Here is an 18,478-nt window from a genome sequence, read left to right as displayed (position 1 = left end):
TTTTGTTGTTTTTGTAAAGGCCATTAAAAGAAAACAAGAGCCTGTTGCTTTTAATGCCGACTTTTAACTATAATTCATCTGGACCTTTTTGATTTGTTAATGAGTAATTAATCACTTAATTAATTACTAACTCCTTGATGTGGACACTAAAGTTTTTTTTAATTATTTAATTTCCTTTTTCATTTGTACAGTGGGGCATGTCAGAAAAAGTTTGAGAACCACTGTGTTAAAGCATTACACAGGTAGGTTTCAATGCTGTCAGAAAACTATTTATAACCATTAATTATCATTATTATTATTATTTTTCAATACCATATAGCCTATACTGGCGTCTCAAATGGCTGGTTAAGTTTTAAATTTATTTCATTTGTGTGATTTTTTTTGCTTTTTCTGTAGGTTTAGATCTGTTACAGTGTTTAATTTACATTTTTGTTTTTATTGTATTATTTTGCAAAAATGTATTTATCAGTAAAGGTTTCTCTTCCTCACTACACACATTTCTACTACTTATACAACACATACAACTCGTCTTGTGTCTTATTTCTTATGATTCATCTTGGTTATGCAATCATGTGGATAGAAATTGGCTATATCTATGTCTTGTGAAGAGGTATTTACTTTTAAGTTTCATGGGCGAGAAATGTTTTGACTATTTTCATTTCTATTTTGGTTGAGTTGATTAACTAAACTGCTTATTCGGTTCATTGTAGCTTTGGTATAAACATAAGTTTTGACCAGAAAAACCATTAAAGTGATACACTGCTTGCTATTTTTTTTTGTGTGTAGTTAAAATTAAGTTTTCATAGGAAGACCTTAAACAAAGCTTAAGTATACATGACAGACATCACTTTGAGAGGATTCATTCAATCTGTAGCCTCTGATTCTTCTGAAAATGCCCGATGGACTTTAAATATCAAATTGTTTATGACTGAGATGTTTTGCTGCTTTGTTTTGTATTGATTTTTTTTAATGGAAATTGAATTGATCATACTTTTGGCCTGAATGTTTTGGATTTGCCTGGTCTGGATGATCTCTCTTCTCCCTGTCTTAATTGAACCCCCGTGTTTATGACACACTGTGATATAATCAAAGTGTATGTCAGAAGTTTCAGATATTATTTGTGTAACTGCAGCTCTGAATTGCAAGAATGCAATCTATCAGTCAGTGTAGAAATATATGTATGTATGTATATATATATATATATATATATATATATCTAGTGTCAGCACCACAGTCCAGGATGAGACAAGAAACATCCACGAATACATCACGAAGATGGCCCCAACTGACAGCGTGCTCAGTGAATACCTCAGGCAGCAGAAACCCAAGAAAGAGGAGGAAGGCGAGGAACCATCATGGAAGGACAGGCCCCTGCACGGTATGTACCACCGGCAGATAGAGGAGGTGGCTGATATCCAGAAATCCTACCAGTGGCTGGACAAAGCTGGACTGAAAGACAGCACAGAGGCACTAATCATGGCAGCACAAGAACAAGCTCTGAGTACAAGATCCATAGAGGCTGGGGTCTACCACACCAGGCAAGACCCCAGGTGCAGGCTGTGTAAAGATGCCCCAGAGACAATCCAGCACATAACAGCAGGGTGCAAGATGCTAGCAGGCAAGGCATACATGGAACGCCATAACCAAGTGGCCGGCATAGTGTACAGGAACATCTGTGCCGAGTATAACCTGGAAGTCCCGAGGTCAAAATGGGAGATGCCCCAAGGGTGATGGAGAATGACCGAGCTAAGATCCTGTGGGACTTCCAGATGCAGACGGACAAAATGGTGGTGGCTAACCAACCGGACATAGTGGTGGTAGACAAACAGAAGAAGACGGCTGTAGTGATCGATGTAGCGGTTCGAATGACAGCAACATCAGGAAGAAGGAACACGAAGCTGGAGAAATACCAAGGGCTCAGAGAAGAGCTCGAGAGGATGTGGAGGGTGAAGGTAACGGTGGTCCCGTGGTAATCGGAGCACTAGGTGCGGTGACTCCCAAGCTAGGCGAGTGGCTCCAGCAGATCCCGGGAACAACATCGGAGATCTCTGTCCAGAAGAGCGCAGTCCTGGGAACAGCTAAGATACTGCGCAGGACCCTCAAGCTCCCAGGCCTCTGGTAGAGGACCCGAGCTTGAAGGATAAACCGCCCGCAGGGGCGTGCTGGGTGTTTTATATATATATATATGGTAAATGGCCTGTATTTATATAGCGCTTTTCTGGTCCCTAAGGACCCCAAAGCGCTTACATATCCAGTCATTCACCCATTCACGCACACATTCACACACTGGTGATGGCAAGCTACGTTGTAGCCACAGCCACCCTGGGCGCACTGACAGAGGCGAGGCTGCGGACACTGGCGCCACCGGGCCCTCTGACCACCACCAGTAGGCAACGGGTGAAGTGTCTTGCCCAAGGACACAACGACCGAGACTGTCCAAGCCGGGCTCAAACCGGTAACCTTCCGATTACAGATGAACTCCCAACTCTTGGGAGTCGGGAGTTCAAGACGTGTCGTCTTCATTTTGATGAACAATCAGTGCCTATCAGTAATTTTTTCATAACCGCTTTAACCGCTGGATGTAATTAGGGGTGGGTTTTATTATCGATTTTCCCATTAAAATCGATTCTAGCTTGAAAACGCGATATCGATTCATTAAAATCCTGAATCGATTTTTAATTATAAATGTATTTTGCCCAAAACGGCAGAATCTCAGCTTAAACCTCACAAAATTTCAACAACCATCAAACACCTTAAACAGTAAATGAGAGCAGGTACACAGATTCTCCACAAAGACGTAAACACAAAGCGCAGACCCGACACTTTCTCACCCAACAGCGCCAGTATGCAGACACACCGTCGGGGCTGAAAGCCGACAGCTCATTGATTTTGATGCGTTGGCGTGTCCGCGCTTTGTGTTTACGTCTTTTTTATGTTCGATTCTGAAGCTGCAGGTTTAATCTATCTCCAACCAAAATTGACTGAACCAGCAGCAAAAACAGCATTGTGCACACAGCAACTGGGCCACCGACTGGACCAGTACGCACTGGCTGTGTAGGTATTCTCACTTCAGCCACTGTAAAAGCCTGATGAATGTCATATTTCACTCTTCGGTGTGTCATACCTGACACCTGAAAGGATACAGTGGCTCTCGTCAGCTGTACTATTTCTTGCCGAATTGTCCTAAGAGACAGAATCTCTTCTGTTTCAACAAGGGCCAAGGTGATGGACAGCAGCAGGTAGTATGATGGTTCTTTCAGAGCCATCATCTCAGACAGCATGTGTCCAGTGTTTTCTCCCCATTTTGCAGCTCCACCTCTTCGCTACTTGAAGTGCAGAGGGAATGTGAGATGGTAAAGCAGGATCTGATGCTCATAGTCTTCACTTAAAGTAGGTTGTCCAGACCCTTTTGAGCATAAGAAAATCACTTTCTCTTCCTGAATTGAACACAGTCAGTGTTCTAGGATAATGCATAGGTGGATATGGTAGTGGAGCAGACTGCCAGTACCTGGAAAGTGCATCATACTGGTGCCCTGGTGGGGCATACTCAGGCTGTAATGGTGTGGTGGGGGCACTGGCTGAGGCACATGTGGTTCTGGCTGTGATGTAATAGGGGACAGTGGCTGAGGCATCATAAGAGAAACAGGAGGCGGTGAAACGGGCAGTGCAGGCTGCATTGAAGCAGGAGGTACAGGCTGCGTTGGCAAGGGAGGCAAGCAGGCTAGAGGGGCTGTGGATGCGGAGGCCGGTATAGGCATGGCTTCTGAAGCAGGTTGCGGGTTTGATGCAGCAGTGTCAACCTGCACTTGAGGAGTGGGGACTTGTGGTGGAGCATGCAGAGCCTGTTGCTGAATGATAGGTGCATCTCTTGGACTGGGCCAAGTCAGAGCAGAAATTTTGAACAGTCAGACTGTGTTATACCAAAGAACCCCTGGTGGAGATTTACATCACAGAAACAGATGAATATAAATTCATTTATGAGATTTTATTGCAATGTATTTTTATTAAAAGAATGATTTTGGTTAAAACCACTGCTGCCTGTCTGAATTCAGTTTATACTTATGGTTTGTTTAGTATGGTATTTAAATGTTTTACTAAGTTCAGCATGTACAATATGACCATCCTTAAATAAACCAGGGGCAAACATCCTTTTTTTTTCTTTTCCATTAGGAATCACAGTCTAATGGTGTTACATTTTAGGCAGCAGAAGTTAGAAGCGCAATATTTTTTTAATGAATCATCAACCTCCATCTATCACCAGCAGACGAGCATCAGATTAGATAGCTTCTCCCCCCTGAAAACTCTTGTTGATGAGTTGGCCTCGTCCCAGTATCATACAGTTAAAAACATGATTGTGGATAACCATGATGAAAAACAGATTCACACACCTGTCCCTGATGTCCTCGCAGACATTTTGAGGACAATAGAGATCAGTGACCTTAATAAGAAAATGTATAATTTTTTTTTTAAAAAGTTAATAATATAATATAATATATAACTTAATAATATAAACTATAAACTATATATGTATAGTTTATAGTTTGCATTGTTCGTGGTTGCAGTCTTGTGCCGCCCCCCCTCCTCCTCCCCTAAAAGAAAAAAACGGAAACTCCCTAAGTTTCTCTCCTCGATTAGCACAAACAGCAGGTGGACAACTTTTGAATCCGTAATCGTCTTCATTTTGATGAACAATCGGTGCCTATCAGTAATTTTTTTCATACTTTATAAAACTGCGTTATCTGTTCATTTATGTTTTGTCACGTGAATGCAGCCACACATTAGACCAGCACAGAGCCTATCCAGGGGCGGATCTAGAAGGGTGGCACTTGGGGTGGCAAGTGCCACCCTAAATGATCCTTGCCACCCCAAGTGCCACCCTAGTTTTGCATATGGCAGTGTTGTTTATTAAAATAAGATAGCATTAACAGTTTGAGCGTAGTTACAGTCAACAGTGACTATAAATGCTAAAACTGAATATATTGCATAGTGTTCCCCCCCTCCACCATTAACAAATGGTTCAGCCCATAGCAGGACCCGCTTTTTTCTTGTTTTCAGTAGCAAGCGATGTTTATGATTGCGCCAGAGCACATTTTGAACAACACCATGGGAATTTCGGATTTTACACAGGTGGTTGGATGTTACACTCTGGAAATTGAAGGAAGGTGAGTGTTATTAACCCTCTGTGGTCCAAATCACATGACTATTTTAAGCTGACATAGCAACAAGCTGCAGCCACTCTGAGTCTCTATTTCAGCCCACATTGAAAGTTCGGACTTCAAAGTTTTTAAATTTTAATTACAGGCCAGTAAATCCAGAGTTATGATAACATATATATAAGCCATGCTTTTTACTAAATACTGTCGTCACGTTTTTGTGTGTATTTTAAGCGTTTTCTAAGGACAGCGAAAACAGTAAAGAAAGGAAAAAAGCCACCTCTTTCCTATCGGTGGAAAAATGCACCATGTCAACCAATTTAAAAAAGTCAACACGTGGGATTTGGTTGTTTAGGAAGAGGGAGAGTTTTGGGAGTGACGGTAACGGGAGCGTGAGTGAGAGAGAGGAGAGAGAGAGTTTTTAGATGTGGGAGATTTGAGACGTTTAGTGTGGAGTGTACAGTTAGTGTGTTGTGTTGTCTCGTGTAGTTGTTCTGTTGTGTAGTCGTTTTGTTTTGTGTGTCAGTGAGGGCACTAATGAAAGGCACATTTGCAATGTAAACACTGTCACTAAGTAGAAAACCAGCGGAGTGATACACCTCCTGTTGTCAGGCCTGCAGGTTTATCCCTGTGCTGTTCTCCTCTGTCTTTTGGTGGGAAAACTTTTTTTTTTTTACAGCATACATCATTTGTGGGGGATCTTATTACGACACCTGATTGTTCTCTCATTTTAGTTTTAGTAATATTTTTAAATGGTTGTACAAAATGAAAAAAAAACGGCAGGTGTATTGGCTGCATTTTAGATAAATAGTTGTATATGTTTACAAAATGTTAATGTTCGTCATTTTTTATGCTTGCCATCTCTACATTGTTTAACTGTGGGATGAAAGCAGTTCCACAGTCCCCTCCCAGATTCTTGAGTTTTTGGGTGAGGGGCTGTAGGTTTGATTACAGACACATCCTATCTGGAAGGTCTGTTTGATGTAAGCTTCCTGCCCAGCAGGAGGACACACACACACACACACACACACACACACACATATACATACAGTGCCTCGTCTTTGTAACCAAGGGGGGTTAAGAGGGGAGGTACGTGTTGTAAACTATTGTGTGAACTGTAACAGTTTGTCAATAAAGCTGCGAGGGAAGCTGCTCTTTGAAGGACTTTGGGCTGGAGACAGGTTAGGAGCGTGAGCTCCAAGAGCTGGTTCTTGACCAAAGGCCTCCCTTGCGCAAGTAATCGATCGAACACTGTTGCCTTGTTTTTCTTTCATGGGAATAAGTCCTGGATACAGCGGGGTCTGAGTTTAGACCCAACATTTATTTGGTCCTCCGAGCCGGATCCTAACACATCGCATTCACCGAGGAGAGGGAGAGGACGCCACCGCAGTCTGCTAGCAGCCATCGTCTGGGACGATTGACGAAAGCCCTGGTACTTTGCTTTGTTCCAGGCCGGACAGTTTGCGCCTGAACTCCCCTCGGGATGGATGGCGATTGACGGGAACCAGAGACTCTTCCCATGAACGGAAACAACACGAACAGTGAGTACAGAAGGCCTTAGAGAGCGGCTACGTGCCCGTGCGTTAAAGCAGGTACGTGAGTGCGCAAGCTGTGCGTGTAGACGCAAGCTGCCTGGTTTCTCCGCCAGTGTTTTTGTTTGTTTTTAATCTTTTTTGATTTATTTAAGGAGGGTTAAGTCGGTTTCTCCACCGAAGGAGGTTTAAAGAGGTTTCTCCACCGAATTGAAGGAGGGTAAGGACGGTTTCTCCACCGAAAGGAGGATAGAGCTCTATAAAGATAAAAAAAGGTTCTCCGCAGTTAAGGGCGTTGAGTGTATGGTTTCTCCACCAATGGTAAGGAGGAAAGAGCTCGCCGCGGTAAGGGGGATTATAGGCCTAAAAAGAGTGTGAATGAGCGTATATGTGTGTGAGTGCCAGTAAAGTGAACGCAGCAGCACAGAAGGAAACCTAAGTGGTGTTAACGGATTTCGGTGACCTGTTATGTACATGTAGCCTGGGTTTTGGTGTAAGTCGCGTTGCCTGCTGCAAACTTAAAAGAAGTCGGCCTTGAAAGAGGATGAAATACACTGCAAAGTTTTTATTGGGCAGCACGTGGTGTGTGGATCGTTGAAGAATGAAGTGAAATTGTGCGCTAAGCAGAAGTGAGTGTGAGCGTGTCTGACGGCACGGTGTGTGAAAAGGTATCCAGCTGGGGCAGACGTGATTCTGCAGGTCACCTGCCCAGCGGACAAAGAAATAAAATAGTTGTGTGGTGAATGATAGCACGAAGAGTGTTTGGTGTTTCTCAGCCTGAAACAGCTGTAACGCTACTTTCTGTTTATGAGAGAGAGAGAGAGAGATGTGTGTTGTTTTAAGCAGTGATGAGAATAATGGAAATGTGATGAGAGATGAACACAAAAACATACAGAAAATGCATCAACCATACTAACCCTACATGCATACATAATAAATGATACTCATGAAGACCAGACAGCATCTTAAGCATGAGATTCTGTTTGTCATCTTGTGCAAGTCACTAGTAAGATGAAAGTGATACATAGACTAGTGGACTGAATATTATAGGAGGACAGATGACTGCATCATAGAGGAAAACAGAATGCTGATGAGGGGTTTTAAATGAGTGAGCTGAGTGAGCTGATTGTGAGTTTCTGGTGTGTGAAGAAGTTTTACCATGGCACACATTTGGTTATATGAGAAGAAACTTATTATGTGACGAGACAACAGGGTTATGCTGTATGTTGTGTGTGGCTGATTGGATGAATGTTTGAGATTGATCTAGCTGTTGATTTGTCTTTTGTTACTAAGTTGAGCCTGCCAAATGGGTTGTTACAATTTATCCCCCTGGCATGAAGAACACGTGTCATGACTTAAACAAGGCCTTTCTTTCCTTTGCTTTCCTTTATTTTATTTTATTTCTTTTTATTTTGATACTTTCACAGTGCACTGAAGGTTTCGTTTGATGATCTCTGTTTGAGCAGAGATGCACAATTAGAACAGAAGCGCTATACGACTCGTCGTCGAGAAAACTGTTGCAAAGTGAGTTTCTCCAAAAATTAAAATGGGCTTGGGAGAGAGCCACTTATTTGGGACAATCAGAAAACAAGTCCCTGTCAAAACGGATTCAGCGAGGTAATCCAGTCTAAATTATTTTTCTTTTTTGAATTGACGTCATTGCTGGCAGTAGAAACTTGTTGCGTCACGAGAGCTTCTACTGTCACCAAATAAAAATGGGGAAAAACTGACTGACAAAAGCTGACAAGACTGACTGACTTAACACCATTGTGTGAAGTTAACCCCACCTGACAAAGGTGTGGATGTATCTCTGTGTGTGTCTTCTGTTGCAGGAGCAGAAGGAGATCACAGGAGGAAACTTAGGTCACATGACTATGTGAACTCTGCAGATTTAACCTTTTAGTTTAAAATTTTCTCTGTCTGTGAATTCACCATGGGTGCGTTATTAACTACTTTGTGTTGCTCACAGAGATTACTGTGAGAAAGAGTGTATACAAATGCGCGCAGCGCTAACATTAACATTTCTTTTCACAGCAGATGGTTAATCATGTGATTTGATCATGTGATTTATAGCAGGACACATCTTAATGTGTTTTTCTACCACAGGATTACTGAGATTTTGTGTGAAGAAAACTGTGGTTACAGGCTGTGTGTTGGTGATTAAATTATACCGTGTTGGAGAAAATATGAATGTTACAAGGGAGAAGTGAATACAGTGTGACACTGTGTTTGAAACCAGTGTTACTTCTTTTTACAGCATCTCTGGAATCTGGATGGCCGACGCCTGACCACCAGGATGAACGTGTGTTTGGCTAATGTTTGTTTTTCCTTAAGAGTGTTTGTAAAGGATTCAGCACAGACAGACAAGTGACAATTGAACAAATGTGCAGTGGTTACAGAATAGTTGAATATGGGGCTCATTAGCTGGCCACTATTGAGCTCACAGTGATAAAAATGAGTGGTGTGACATTGCTTAAGGAAAGTCACCGATTAAATTGTGGAATAAATTGGGATGATTCATGATTTGGGACAAATTATGATAATAATAGTGATTTAATGACTGGAGAAAACCTGCACATGATATTTGTCTTTTATGCTGAATACCTTATTACTCATATGATCTATAGTCGGTTGAAAATGTGAAGTTTGATGTAACAGATTTGTCTTCCAGGATACAGGCTCTAGGTGGAGCTGAGAGTTAGACAAGCTAAACATTTAATTGCTGACTAATGTTTTACACAGGGTTACAGGTTGGAGTGAAGCTGCTCCAAGGGACAAACCCTGGAGATTGTTTTAGGGAGACTGTGCAACATTCTTGTACATGTCTCATTAGGGAGTTGACACAAGAGAGGAAGCCATGTGGCGAGAGGAGTGTCATTTTAATTTGCAGATGTCGTGAGATGCCATGACGAGAGAAGTGACTGAGAGGATCGTCCACAAGATGGAAGCTGAGGCCTGGAGAGAGTCTTCAGGAGGATCAGAGATCACCTTCAGCACAGAGAGCTGTGCTACTGGGCTTCCAGGAGATCGTCATGAGGAGACTCTGCACAGCAAAATCTTAAATAAGATGAAAGACTTTCGACGTTGACGTTGAGGAAGACAACTAAGGTGTACGACGTGCTCTGCCTTTAAAATCTTCAGCAACGTTGAACCATGAGAACTTGAGGGAGCGTGCCAAGCTCCAAAAAGTGACGGCGCAGAGGAGGTCCAGCGATGGACTTGTGGTTCTGTGAACAGCACAAATGCCAGGTGACTGTGAAATAACTAACAGCACTTTTTTTTCCACAAGTGAAGCCAGTAACTTACTATCCTAACAGATTAGCTCTAGTTGCTTGTGCTTTACCTCCATGCGTGAGATCAGTATGTGCAGCAGCTTACGCTGTACAATGTTTCAGGAAATAGTTTATTTCACCTTTTTGACACTGTTAGTTCCACACGAGGTAGATGTCTACTACTGCAGACTAAAATTACATTTCTGTCACGTACAAGACACTTGTCTTTAATGTTACTGTTACTCTCATAACCATACATAACCATAAAGTGATGCACAATTCTGAATCCGCAAACCTTTTGCCAACGAAAGAAGAGGGCACTTCTCATGAGTGTAGACAGCACGTGAGAGGAGTGTAAGCCGAGGATGACTTAATAGATGTGCCACTTGGTGAGGGAAAGGTTTGGTTTGTTGATGGTTGAGTTTTACAACAGTAGAGGGACAGACTAAAACAGGTTTTACTGTAGTAGATAATGGGAAAGTTATCTGTGTAGGACAACTAGCATGTTTCATATTTGCTTGAGCAGCAGAGATGCTAGCTTTAACGGAAGCGTGTAAAGCTGCAGAGAAACAGGATGTGACAATATACACTGATAGCCAGTATGCATTTGCTACATTACATTTCTTTATGATGCAGTGGGCAAGACGAGGTGTGACAGCCTCTACAGGGAAACCTGTAGAAGACGCCAAACTCTTGCAAAATCTGCTGGAGGCAGTGTTATTACCAGTAGAATTGGTGTTTGCAAATGTGTAGCACACATGTGAGGAAAGATCCAGTTGCATTAGAGAATGCTTTTGCAGATAAGATCGCGAAAGAAGCAACTTTAGGAGAACATGTTGTTAACGTTTTAGCAGTGCAATGCCAGCAGACATTGGCTATTATGCGGGATGCACTGGTAGACATGCAGGGCCACTCACCTACTGCAGGAAAACAGTTGTGACTTACAGTAGGAGCGAGCTTGCAGGATGGTGTTTGTTATCTGTGTGCAGTGTTGGGGAGTAACGGAATACATGTACCGCCGTTACGTATTCAGAATACAAAATATGAGTAACTGTATTCCGTTACAGTTACCGTTTAAAAAGGTGGTATTCAGAATACAGTTACTTTGTTGAAATAAATGGATTACACGGCGGTACTTCCCTGTTTCATATTGTCGCGGGTCAGGACTGTTTGGGTTTGTTTGACAGCTACGTAATGTTGTTCCAGGCGGCAGCGTTACGGTTGCCATGGTTACAGGGTGACGCGCTCTCTCTCTGCGTGTTTCCTGGGTGAGAGAGCGCTTTGTTGTTGTTGTTGTTGTGCTAAGCTAATAGGCAGAATGCTACATGTATAGCCCTAAAGAATGTAGCCTGATGGGCAGTGTAGTCCGTGCTGCAGCGAGAATGGACTACCGTACCCGTTATGTGTCTGTGAGCGAGGGAGGGAGAGAAAGGAAAAGTCCGAGCTGTCACGGAGCAAAAACGGGAGCTGGAAGCATGTAAATATAATAATAACCACTGCAGCCAAGAAGAGTGCCTGACGAGCCCAGCTGTAAGTAAGCTATTAAGACTCAACTGTACACTGTGTTCGTGTTTTCCTCCGAAAAAGTAAGTTCCGTTGGAGCCTTTCAACGCCTCTCTCTGTCTCTGGCAAGCAAAGTTGACCCAGACAACAAAGTAAAGCTAGTTTTCAGCTACCAGCCCGACACGGAACCCACCGTGACAGCCAGAGGTCCCTTTACTATGGTTCGAGCCGCGGACCTTCAGTAACAGTAATAAATCACAGCAATAGTACATTCAGGTAGTTGTAAACAGCACGATAATATATTAAGTAATCCAAAGTATTCAGAATACGTTACTCTCATTGAGTAACGTAACGGAATACGTTACAGAATACATTTTGGGGCATGTATTCAGTATTCTGTAATGGAATACATTTTAAAAGTAACCTTCCCAACACTGTCTGTGTGATAAACCAATACTGCCTTAGACTTTATATAGGACTGCTGCTATTTTGCGCCATGGGCTTTGCCATGTCGCAACAGGAGGGAGATAATGAGTAGTTTATACTTTAAGATTAAATACCCTTAAAAAAATTTTTTGCAGGTCATGTATGATATGTTGCAAGCACAATTCTCGGGGTAATTTGAGACCTAAGAGAGGGAAATTCCCAGACCCGGTCACCCATTTTAAGTTATTCACATGGACTTTATAGAGCTGTCCAACTATAATAACTATAAGTACTGTTTAGTGATAGTGTGTCCTTTTTCAAAGTGGGTAGAAATTGTACAAACTAGAAAAGCAGATGCCATTTCGGTTGCCAAAGCAATATGTAAGAATATCATTTGGAACACGGGATTCCCGAGACCATTTATAGTGATAATGGTCCACATTTTGTAAATGAAGTGATTAGATTAATGGCACAACATTTAGGGATAACACTAAAACATCATTGTTTATATCACCCACAAAGTGCAGGGTTGGTAGAGAGAACTAATGGAACAGTAAAGTTAAGACTTAGGAAGAGACACGCAGGACATGGTTAAACTGTATAGAATTAGTTAAGATGTATATGAATGTACATGAGGATTACTCCAACAGAGAATGGTCTGACTCTTTGAGATTATATATGTTAGAGCATTTGGAGTTCTAGTCTTCTGTAGTGATGATAGAAAAGCAGAAGAGAGAGCATATTAGCAGATTAGATGCTTAAAATGTTTAAAAACGAAGAAGTCTTGAGAACAAATGATCTGCCAGATGATTCTGTTCTCTGCAGGAGCAGAGTCTGAAGTCTGGAGATTGGACGTTGACAAGGCCATGGAGAGGAAGTGCTGGTCCAGTCCACGGTGGGAAGGTCCCTATCGGGTGCTGCTGACGACGACCACAGCGGTGAAGATTGCTGAAAGGAGTACTTGGATACATCAAGCGCACTGCAAGAAGGTGACGCACATCCAGGCCAGCTCGGGGTAAGTGGCAGGAAGACCGGGTACAAAGGGGGGGAAAGCCTCCAGGGCCCCTCGTCTCAATCCGGTGAAGAAACCAACTGAGCCACAGGTACTCATCAGAATGGCTGGGAATGTGCTGTGCGCCTTCTTGTGCCTGTGGACCCAGAGTGGGATGACAGGAAGCGCACTGGGACAGAGCAAACCACACCCAGTACCCGCATGGGGTTTTCAACAACTACTGGTGGCAGTTTGTGAACACAACCGCTCACATAAAGAACGAGACCAATGGCTATGCTTGTGATGCCACTGGTTACACATTCTTCTGGACTGTGGCCATATAGCATCACTGAGAGTGAGACAGTTTGTTGGTTGCCGTAGCAACACATCCAGGAGTAAACGTACTTGGAACACTGCCAACTTTTCAACTTCTGAACCTGAATGGACGGTTGATTCACCAGTAGCTGGGAAGGTGAACTGCTCTGGTATGACAGATCTGCTAGTCTGACTCCAAGAATCTGACTCGCTGCAGGACATTGAACAGCTAAATGAACTGGAAATAGGCCAGTTGCCTATGTGTATGAAGGGCAATGGATTAGTCCAAGTTGGAGATTTACCATGAAATTTGTGCAACGTCACCTATTCTTTGTGTCCTCTGTGAGAAGGATGCAAACAGAGAAGCCTTTTGTCTACATTTACATCATGAACACTTCTGTAAGCTGGTTGAGGTTTTGAGCCAAGAAGATCAAAACAGCTTGATCCAATTTCCTTTACAAAGCTTTTCCTGTGGTGACAACAGGACAGGAGAAGAGTTGTGAATGCAGATAATACACCAGTTGACTCTAACCCCACAGGATGCCCACAGTGAGAAGGTTTGGGGGTTGATAGGAGTCATAAAGAAGGGTGTTGACCAGGCTACAGCTTTGAAGTTAGCTGAGAGCCACATGGACAAACAATAAAGTCAACTGATGTGTTTGAATGTCTATGTCTGTATACAGTTGGATTGTAGTGACATTTGATTTTTGAGTTTGTTGATTCTTCTTGTTTGACTGTGACATTCAGTTGTTTACTTGCAGGAATACATAATGAATCGCACGACAGGAGTAGATGCACCACAAGGCTGGAGAGCTTGGTGAATGTCTGGTCCTTGGTGGCATCTTCTTTTGAAAATATTAACTCTTGTTTTGGACTGTTGACACTTGATTTGCTTATGTATAGGATGCATTTTACCGTGTATAAGATCAATGGGAACTAAGATGATTTCTAATACATTTGTTGATTATGTACCTTTACAACAGTATGAATTGACTGAAATGGATGATATGACAGAAGCCTGTGTATAAATGACGCCTGCGCTGAAATTGTCAAGCAAGAGGTGCATGACTAAGAATATACTACACAGGAATAATTTGGAGCATAAAAATCACAAAACAGGAGGGAATGTTAGAGTGAATTGTTAATGTTCGTCATTTTTATGCTTGCCATCTCTACATTGTTTAACTGTGGGATGAAAGCAGTTCCACAGTCCCCCTCCCCAGATTCTTGAGTTTTTGGGTGAGGGGCTGTAGGTTTGATTACAGACACATCCTATCTGGAAGGTCTGTTTGATGTAAGCTTCCTGCCCAGCAGGAGGACACACACACACACACACACATATATATACATACAGTGCCTCGTCTTTGTAACCAAGGGGGTTAAGAGGGAGGTACGTGTTGTAAACTATTGTGTGAACTGTAACAGTTTGTCAATAAATAGCTGCGAGGGAAGCTGCTCTTTGAAGGACTTTGGGCTGGAGACAGGTTAGGGCGTGAGCTCAAGAGCTGGTTCTTGACCAAAGGCCTCCCTGCAAGTAATCGATCGAACACTGTTGCCTTGTTTTTCTTTCATGGGAATAAGTCCTGGATACAGCGGGGTCTGAGTTTAGACCCAACATGTACATTTTATATTTGCATTTCAAGTTATAAAAATTTACTCAACATGCCTGTGGGTTTTTTTTACAGTAAAAAAATACTACTAGGATTTTAAGTTCTTTGTGTGATTTCAGATCAGTAATACTAATGCAGTATGTCAGTGAAAAAGACTAAATTCAGTTGAGCTGAAAAGAATGATGCCAAACAAGGCAAGGGGAAAAAATAAAATGAAACAATTTGAGGGTGAAATACAAACGTAAACTCAAAAGGAATCAAAAATGGCCGGTTGTATTTCAGACCTCTGTGGGTTAATCCAACAAATCATGAAAAATTAGGTTTAAATTTTTGTTCATGACAGTGCAGATTTCTGACATTTTGTGTAATTTAAGCATCAAACAATGTGATTGTTTTCTAACAAAAAAACAGTGTGAAACTTAAGTTAGACTTGTGTTTGTAAATGAACCGCCCCATGTTGTGTAGCTTTCTGGATTTTATACTTATTGGGCTACATATTTATTTATTATACAGGCTGTACAGTACATAACATCAAAACTCACATGTTTTATGCAACTAAAGTGTTTAATTATGTGGGCTACAGACAATAATTAAGTTATAGACTATATTTATATGAAAAACATGTATACTGACTGCATTTGAATCATTTTAACCATATGTAACCCCCTGCATATGTGTTTGGGAAAAAAAGGCTTTCATTTTGCCACCCCATTTGATTTCTTTGCCACCCTCATGCCACCCTAAAAAAATTCTCTAGATCCGCCCCTGAGCCTATATCCTGCCTCTTGCTTTATTTCCGTCCTAGCGTTTTAAAGACGCACGTCGTGTACTAACAAACCTAATCTCTCCCGGAAGTCGATATGTGTGGATATCTTTTTTAATTTTTTAATTGATCTACCAAGGATTAGCGGATGGATGACATTTCTCCTTTTTTTGGCAATCATCGCCACAGTTTATCGTCCCGATGTCACTCGGTGCTGCGCAGGCTGTTAGTCCTGATGGTAGCGCTTCTGCGCACAGATGTAATAGGTACGTCGATTACATTTTTTTCTATTTTATTGTATTTTTATTTTATTGTTGCTTCCTTTGTGGAAGGTAGACTAGTACAGAGAAAGGTGAGGCTTTGTGAAACACTAAAACAGTTGAAGCACCTGCACCGGAACTGTAGCGAGAGGAACTCGAGGTGGCGGGGGATTCTCTGGCTGGCGCAGCATCTAATAACCAACTCGCAAAATAAAACAAAATAAAAACAAACCAACAAACACGAAAACACCAGACATTATGGTACAGACTTATAATTTGCACCGATGTTTTTTCGAAATTCTATACGCGAAAAGTGAGCACGAGAGCCCTCGGTGCGCCTGCTCGCTGCTGAAGTCAAAGTAAACTTTATTGTCATCTCCGCTACATACAGTACAGTATATAGAGAGACGAAACGACGAGGCTCCGGTTACAGCAGTGCAAGTAAACAAACAATAAATATAAGAAGAGTAAGAAAATAAATATACACTTTAGGACTAGGGGTTAAGGGATCAATGACAATTTAAAATTTATAATTTACAGTTTGATGATTTAAAGTCTCACACAGAACCTGTTGAAAGCGGCAGGGGCCTGCTGCTTCCAAATAGAGCACATGTCATTCATAATGTTGTAAATCCAAGCCCATTATGTATTCATGAGTTGAATCCTAGGTTGTGCGAAATCCCAGAAATAAACCCTAGACCAGGGGTCTGCAACCTTTAACACCCAAAGAGCCACTTGGACCCGGTTTCCACGCAAAAAAACCAAACACTGGGAGCCGCAAATACCTTTTGAAATCTAAAATGAAGATAACACTGTATATATTGTTTTTTACCTTTGTGCTTTGTGCGAACATCTAAAGTAAGTAAGTAAAGTTTATTTATTAAGCGCTTTTCACAGACAGGCAGTCACAAAGCGCTGTACACAAATATTAAAATAAACAATACAATCAATAGACATTATACACAATGTAATAGATCAAATGTAAATAATGTAAAGAATATAAAATACGTAGATCAACAAAAGGCTTGTTTGAACAGAAAGGTTTTAACTGCTTTTAAAAGAATCCACAGAGCAACTAAGGTGTGTTGCTTATGAAATCCATGAAGTGCTACAGAGAAAATTACATTTTATTTATGTAATTAACACATTTTGAACTCTTAAAGAAATATAACAAAAGGAAAGACACCCAGCTGAACTAAAATGATCCATGTAGCAAACAAAAACTGTTGTGAGCCACCCACCCTTTTCAGGTCATGGCTTTTGGAGTCTTTACCTGACTTTTAAAAAGTAATTGGAAAAAAAGCACTATGCCGCTAAAAAAAAAAAAAAAAAAAGATATTTGCAAAATTCTGCCTAAATATCTATTTTACCTTGTTAATGTGTGTGGCGGGGCGTGGTCTGCAGTGCCGCTGCATGGGAGTCGGACGCACCTGAGCGGCACCCGCAATCACGCCTCGCAGCCTTAAAGCCTGTGCTCTCTCTGCTGTTGTGTTGTCGGGCTGTGAGCTGAAAAGGTACAGCCGGCTTTATGCGTACAGCAACCGTGTGTGAAAAGTGGTCAATAAAGAGATGCTGAAAAGCATGTTCATGGAAACATCGTCGGGTCTGCCGTGATATGTTTACAATGAGACTTCTGGTCCCAAACCTCTGCGCACAGCATCTGCAAATCGGGGCTTTCATCTTTACGCAGGACTGTAAGCTGTCATCTGTGAGGCGGGAGCGGTGTTTGTTTTTAACATAGTTCACGGTGGAGAACAGCTGCCGACATAATGTGGATCCGAAGATCCATAATTGGCCCATCTGGGGTTGAAAGTCTCGATAAATGCACGGCGTTTCGGCGGGTACCGGCTTCCGCGAGTGTGACGCTTATTTTGAGCGATGAAAAAAATAATAAGATATAATTTTATTTTTATATTTCAAAATCACAATAATCTTCCAATTTAGAACTACGAGTTAAAAAAAAGAACTAAACACAAATAAAATGCACTTCAGCGAAATACTTCTTCTATTTTCCCAAACCACCCGGAGCCGCAAAATAAGGACTAAAGAGCCGCATGCGGCTCCGGAGTCGCGGGTTGCCGACCCCTGCCCTAGACAAAGCGAATCTGTGCACTAAGGTGTAGGTCTATTAGGTTATGTTGTGGTGAGCCTCAGGTTGAGGGATGGGTGTTCATACTGGAGTGCAAAATTAAAACAATGGAAGATGGACAAGAAAAGTTCAAAGCCATCAGGTGCTCAGTTTAGAAAAAAGAGAAAAGATACAGGTAAGCAGATGTGTCATTGGATAATGGCAGGTCATGTATCCTGAAAAAATCATAATCATAATAAATAAATCATAATAATAAATAAATAAGAATCATAATACATAAATATCAAGAAAGTTGACAAGAATATTAAAGAGTAGAAAAGAGCGTATGTAAAAAGCGTGTAACAATTGCAGTGTTTACAGTGTATTGGATGGAGGAGTTGTACAGGGAGATGGCCACGGGCAGGAATGATTTCCTGTGTTATTCAGAGGTGCTTTTTGGTAATCTCAGTCTCTCACTGAACGTGCTCCTGTAACTAGCCAGTACGTCATGGAGTGGGTGGGAGGTATTATCCATGATTGGCCTTATCTTGGACAACATCTGCCTCTCAGACACCACCCTAACGG

The 18,478-nt window shown here is 41.9% G+C and overlaps 1 protein-coding gene across 5 annotated transcripts in view; it reads left to right on the top strand.

The window, feature by feature from the left end:
* The first annotated feature begins 15,526 nt into the window (after positions 1–15,526).
* LOC120433578 (nectin-4-like) overlaps positions 15,527–18,478 on the top strand; it is a 40,484-nt gene continuing 37,532 nt past the window's right edge. For 3 of the 5 annotated variants that reach the window (XR_005608634.1, XR_005608633.1, XR_005608631.1), the window contains exon 1: positions 15,532–15,831. Coding sequence is in view for 1 of the 5 variants with exons in the window: in XM_039599991.1 (XP_039455925.1) it covers positions 15,714–15,831 (118 nt within the window). In the remaining 4 variants the exon portion in view is untranslated. Of the gene's footprint in view, positions 15,832–18,478 lie in introns of all 5 variants that reach the window. The other 2 variants (XM_039599991.1, XR_005608632.1) reach the window with 2 other exon arrangements.

The sequence above is a fragment of the Oreochromis aureus genome, linkage group 16 (assembly GCF_013358895.1).
Source record: "Oreochromis aureus strain Israel breed Guangdong linkage group 16, ZZ_aureus, whole genome shotgun sequence".
Classification (NCBI taxonomy): Eukaryota; Metazoa; Chordata; class Actinopteri; order Cichliformes; family Cichlidae; genus Oreochromis; species Oreochromis aureus.
The sequence above is the reverse complement of the archived record's forward strand: the minus strand, read 5'-3'. Positions and strand labels throughout refer to the sequence as shown.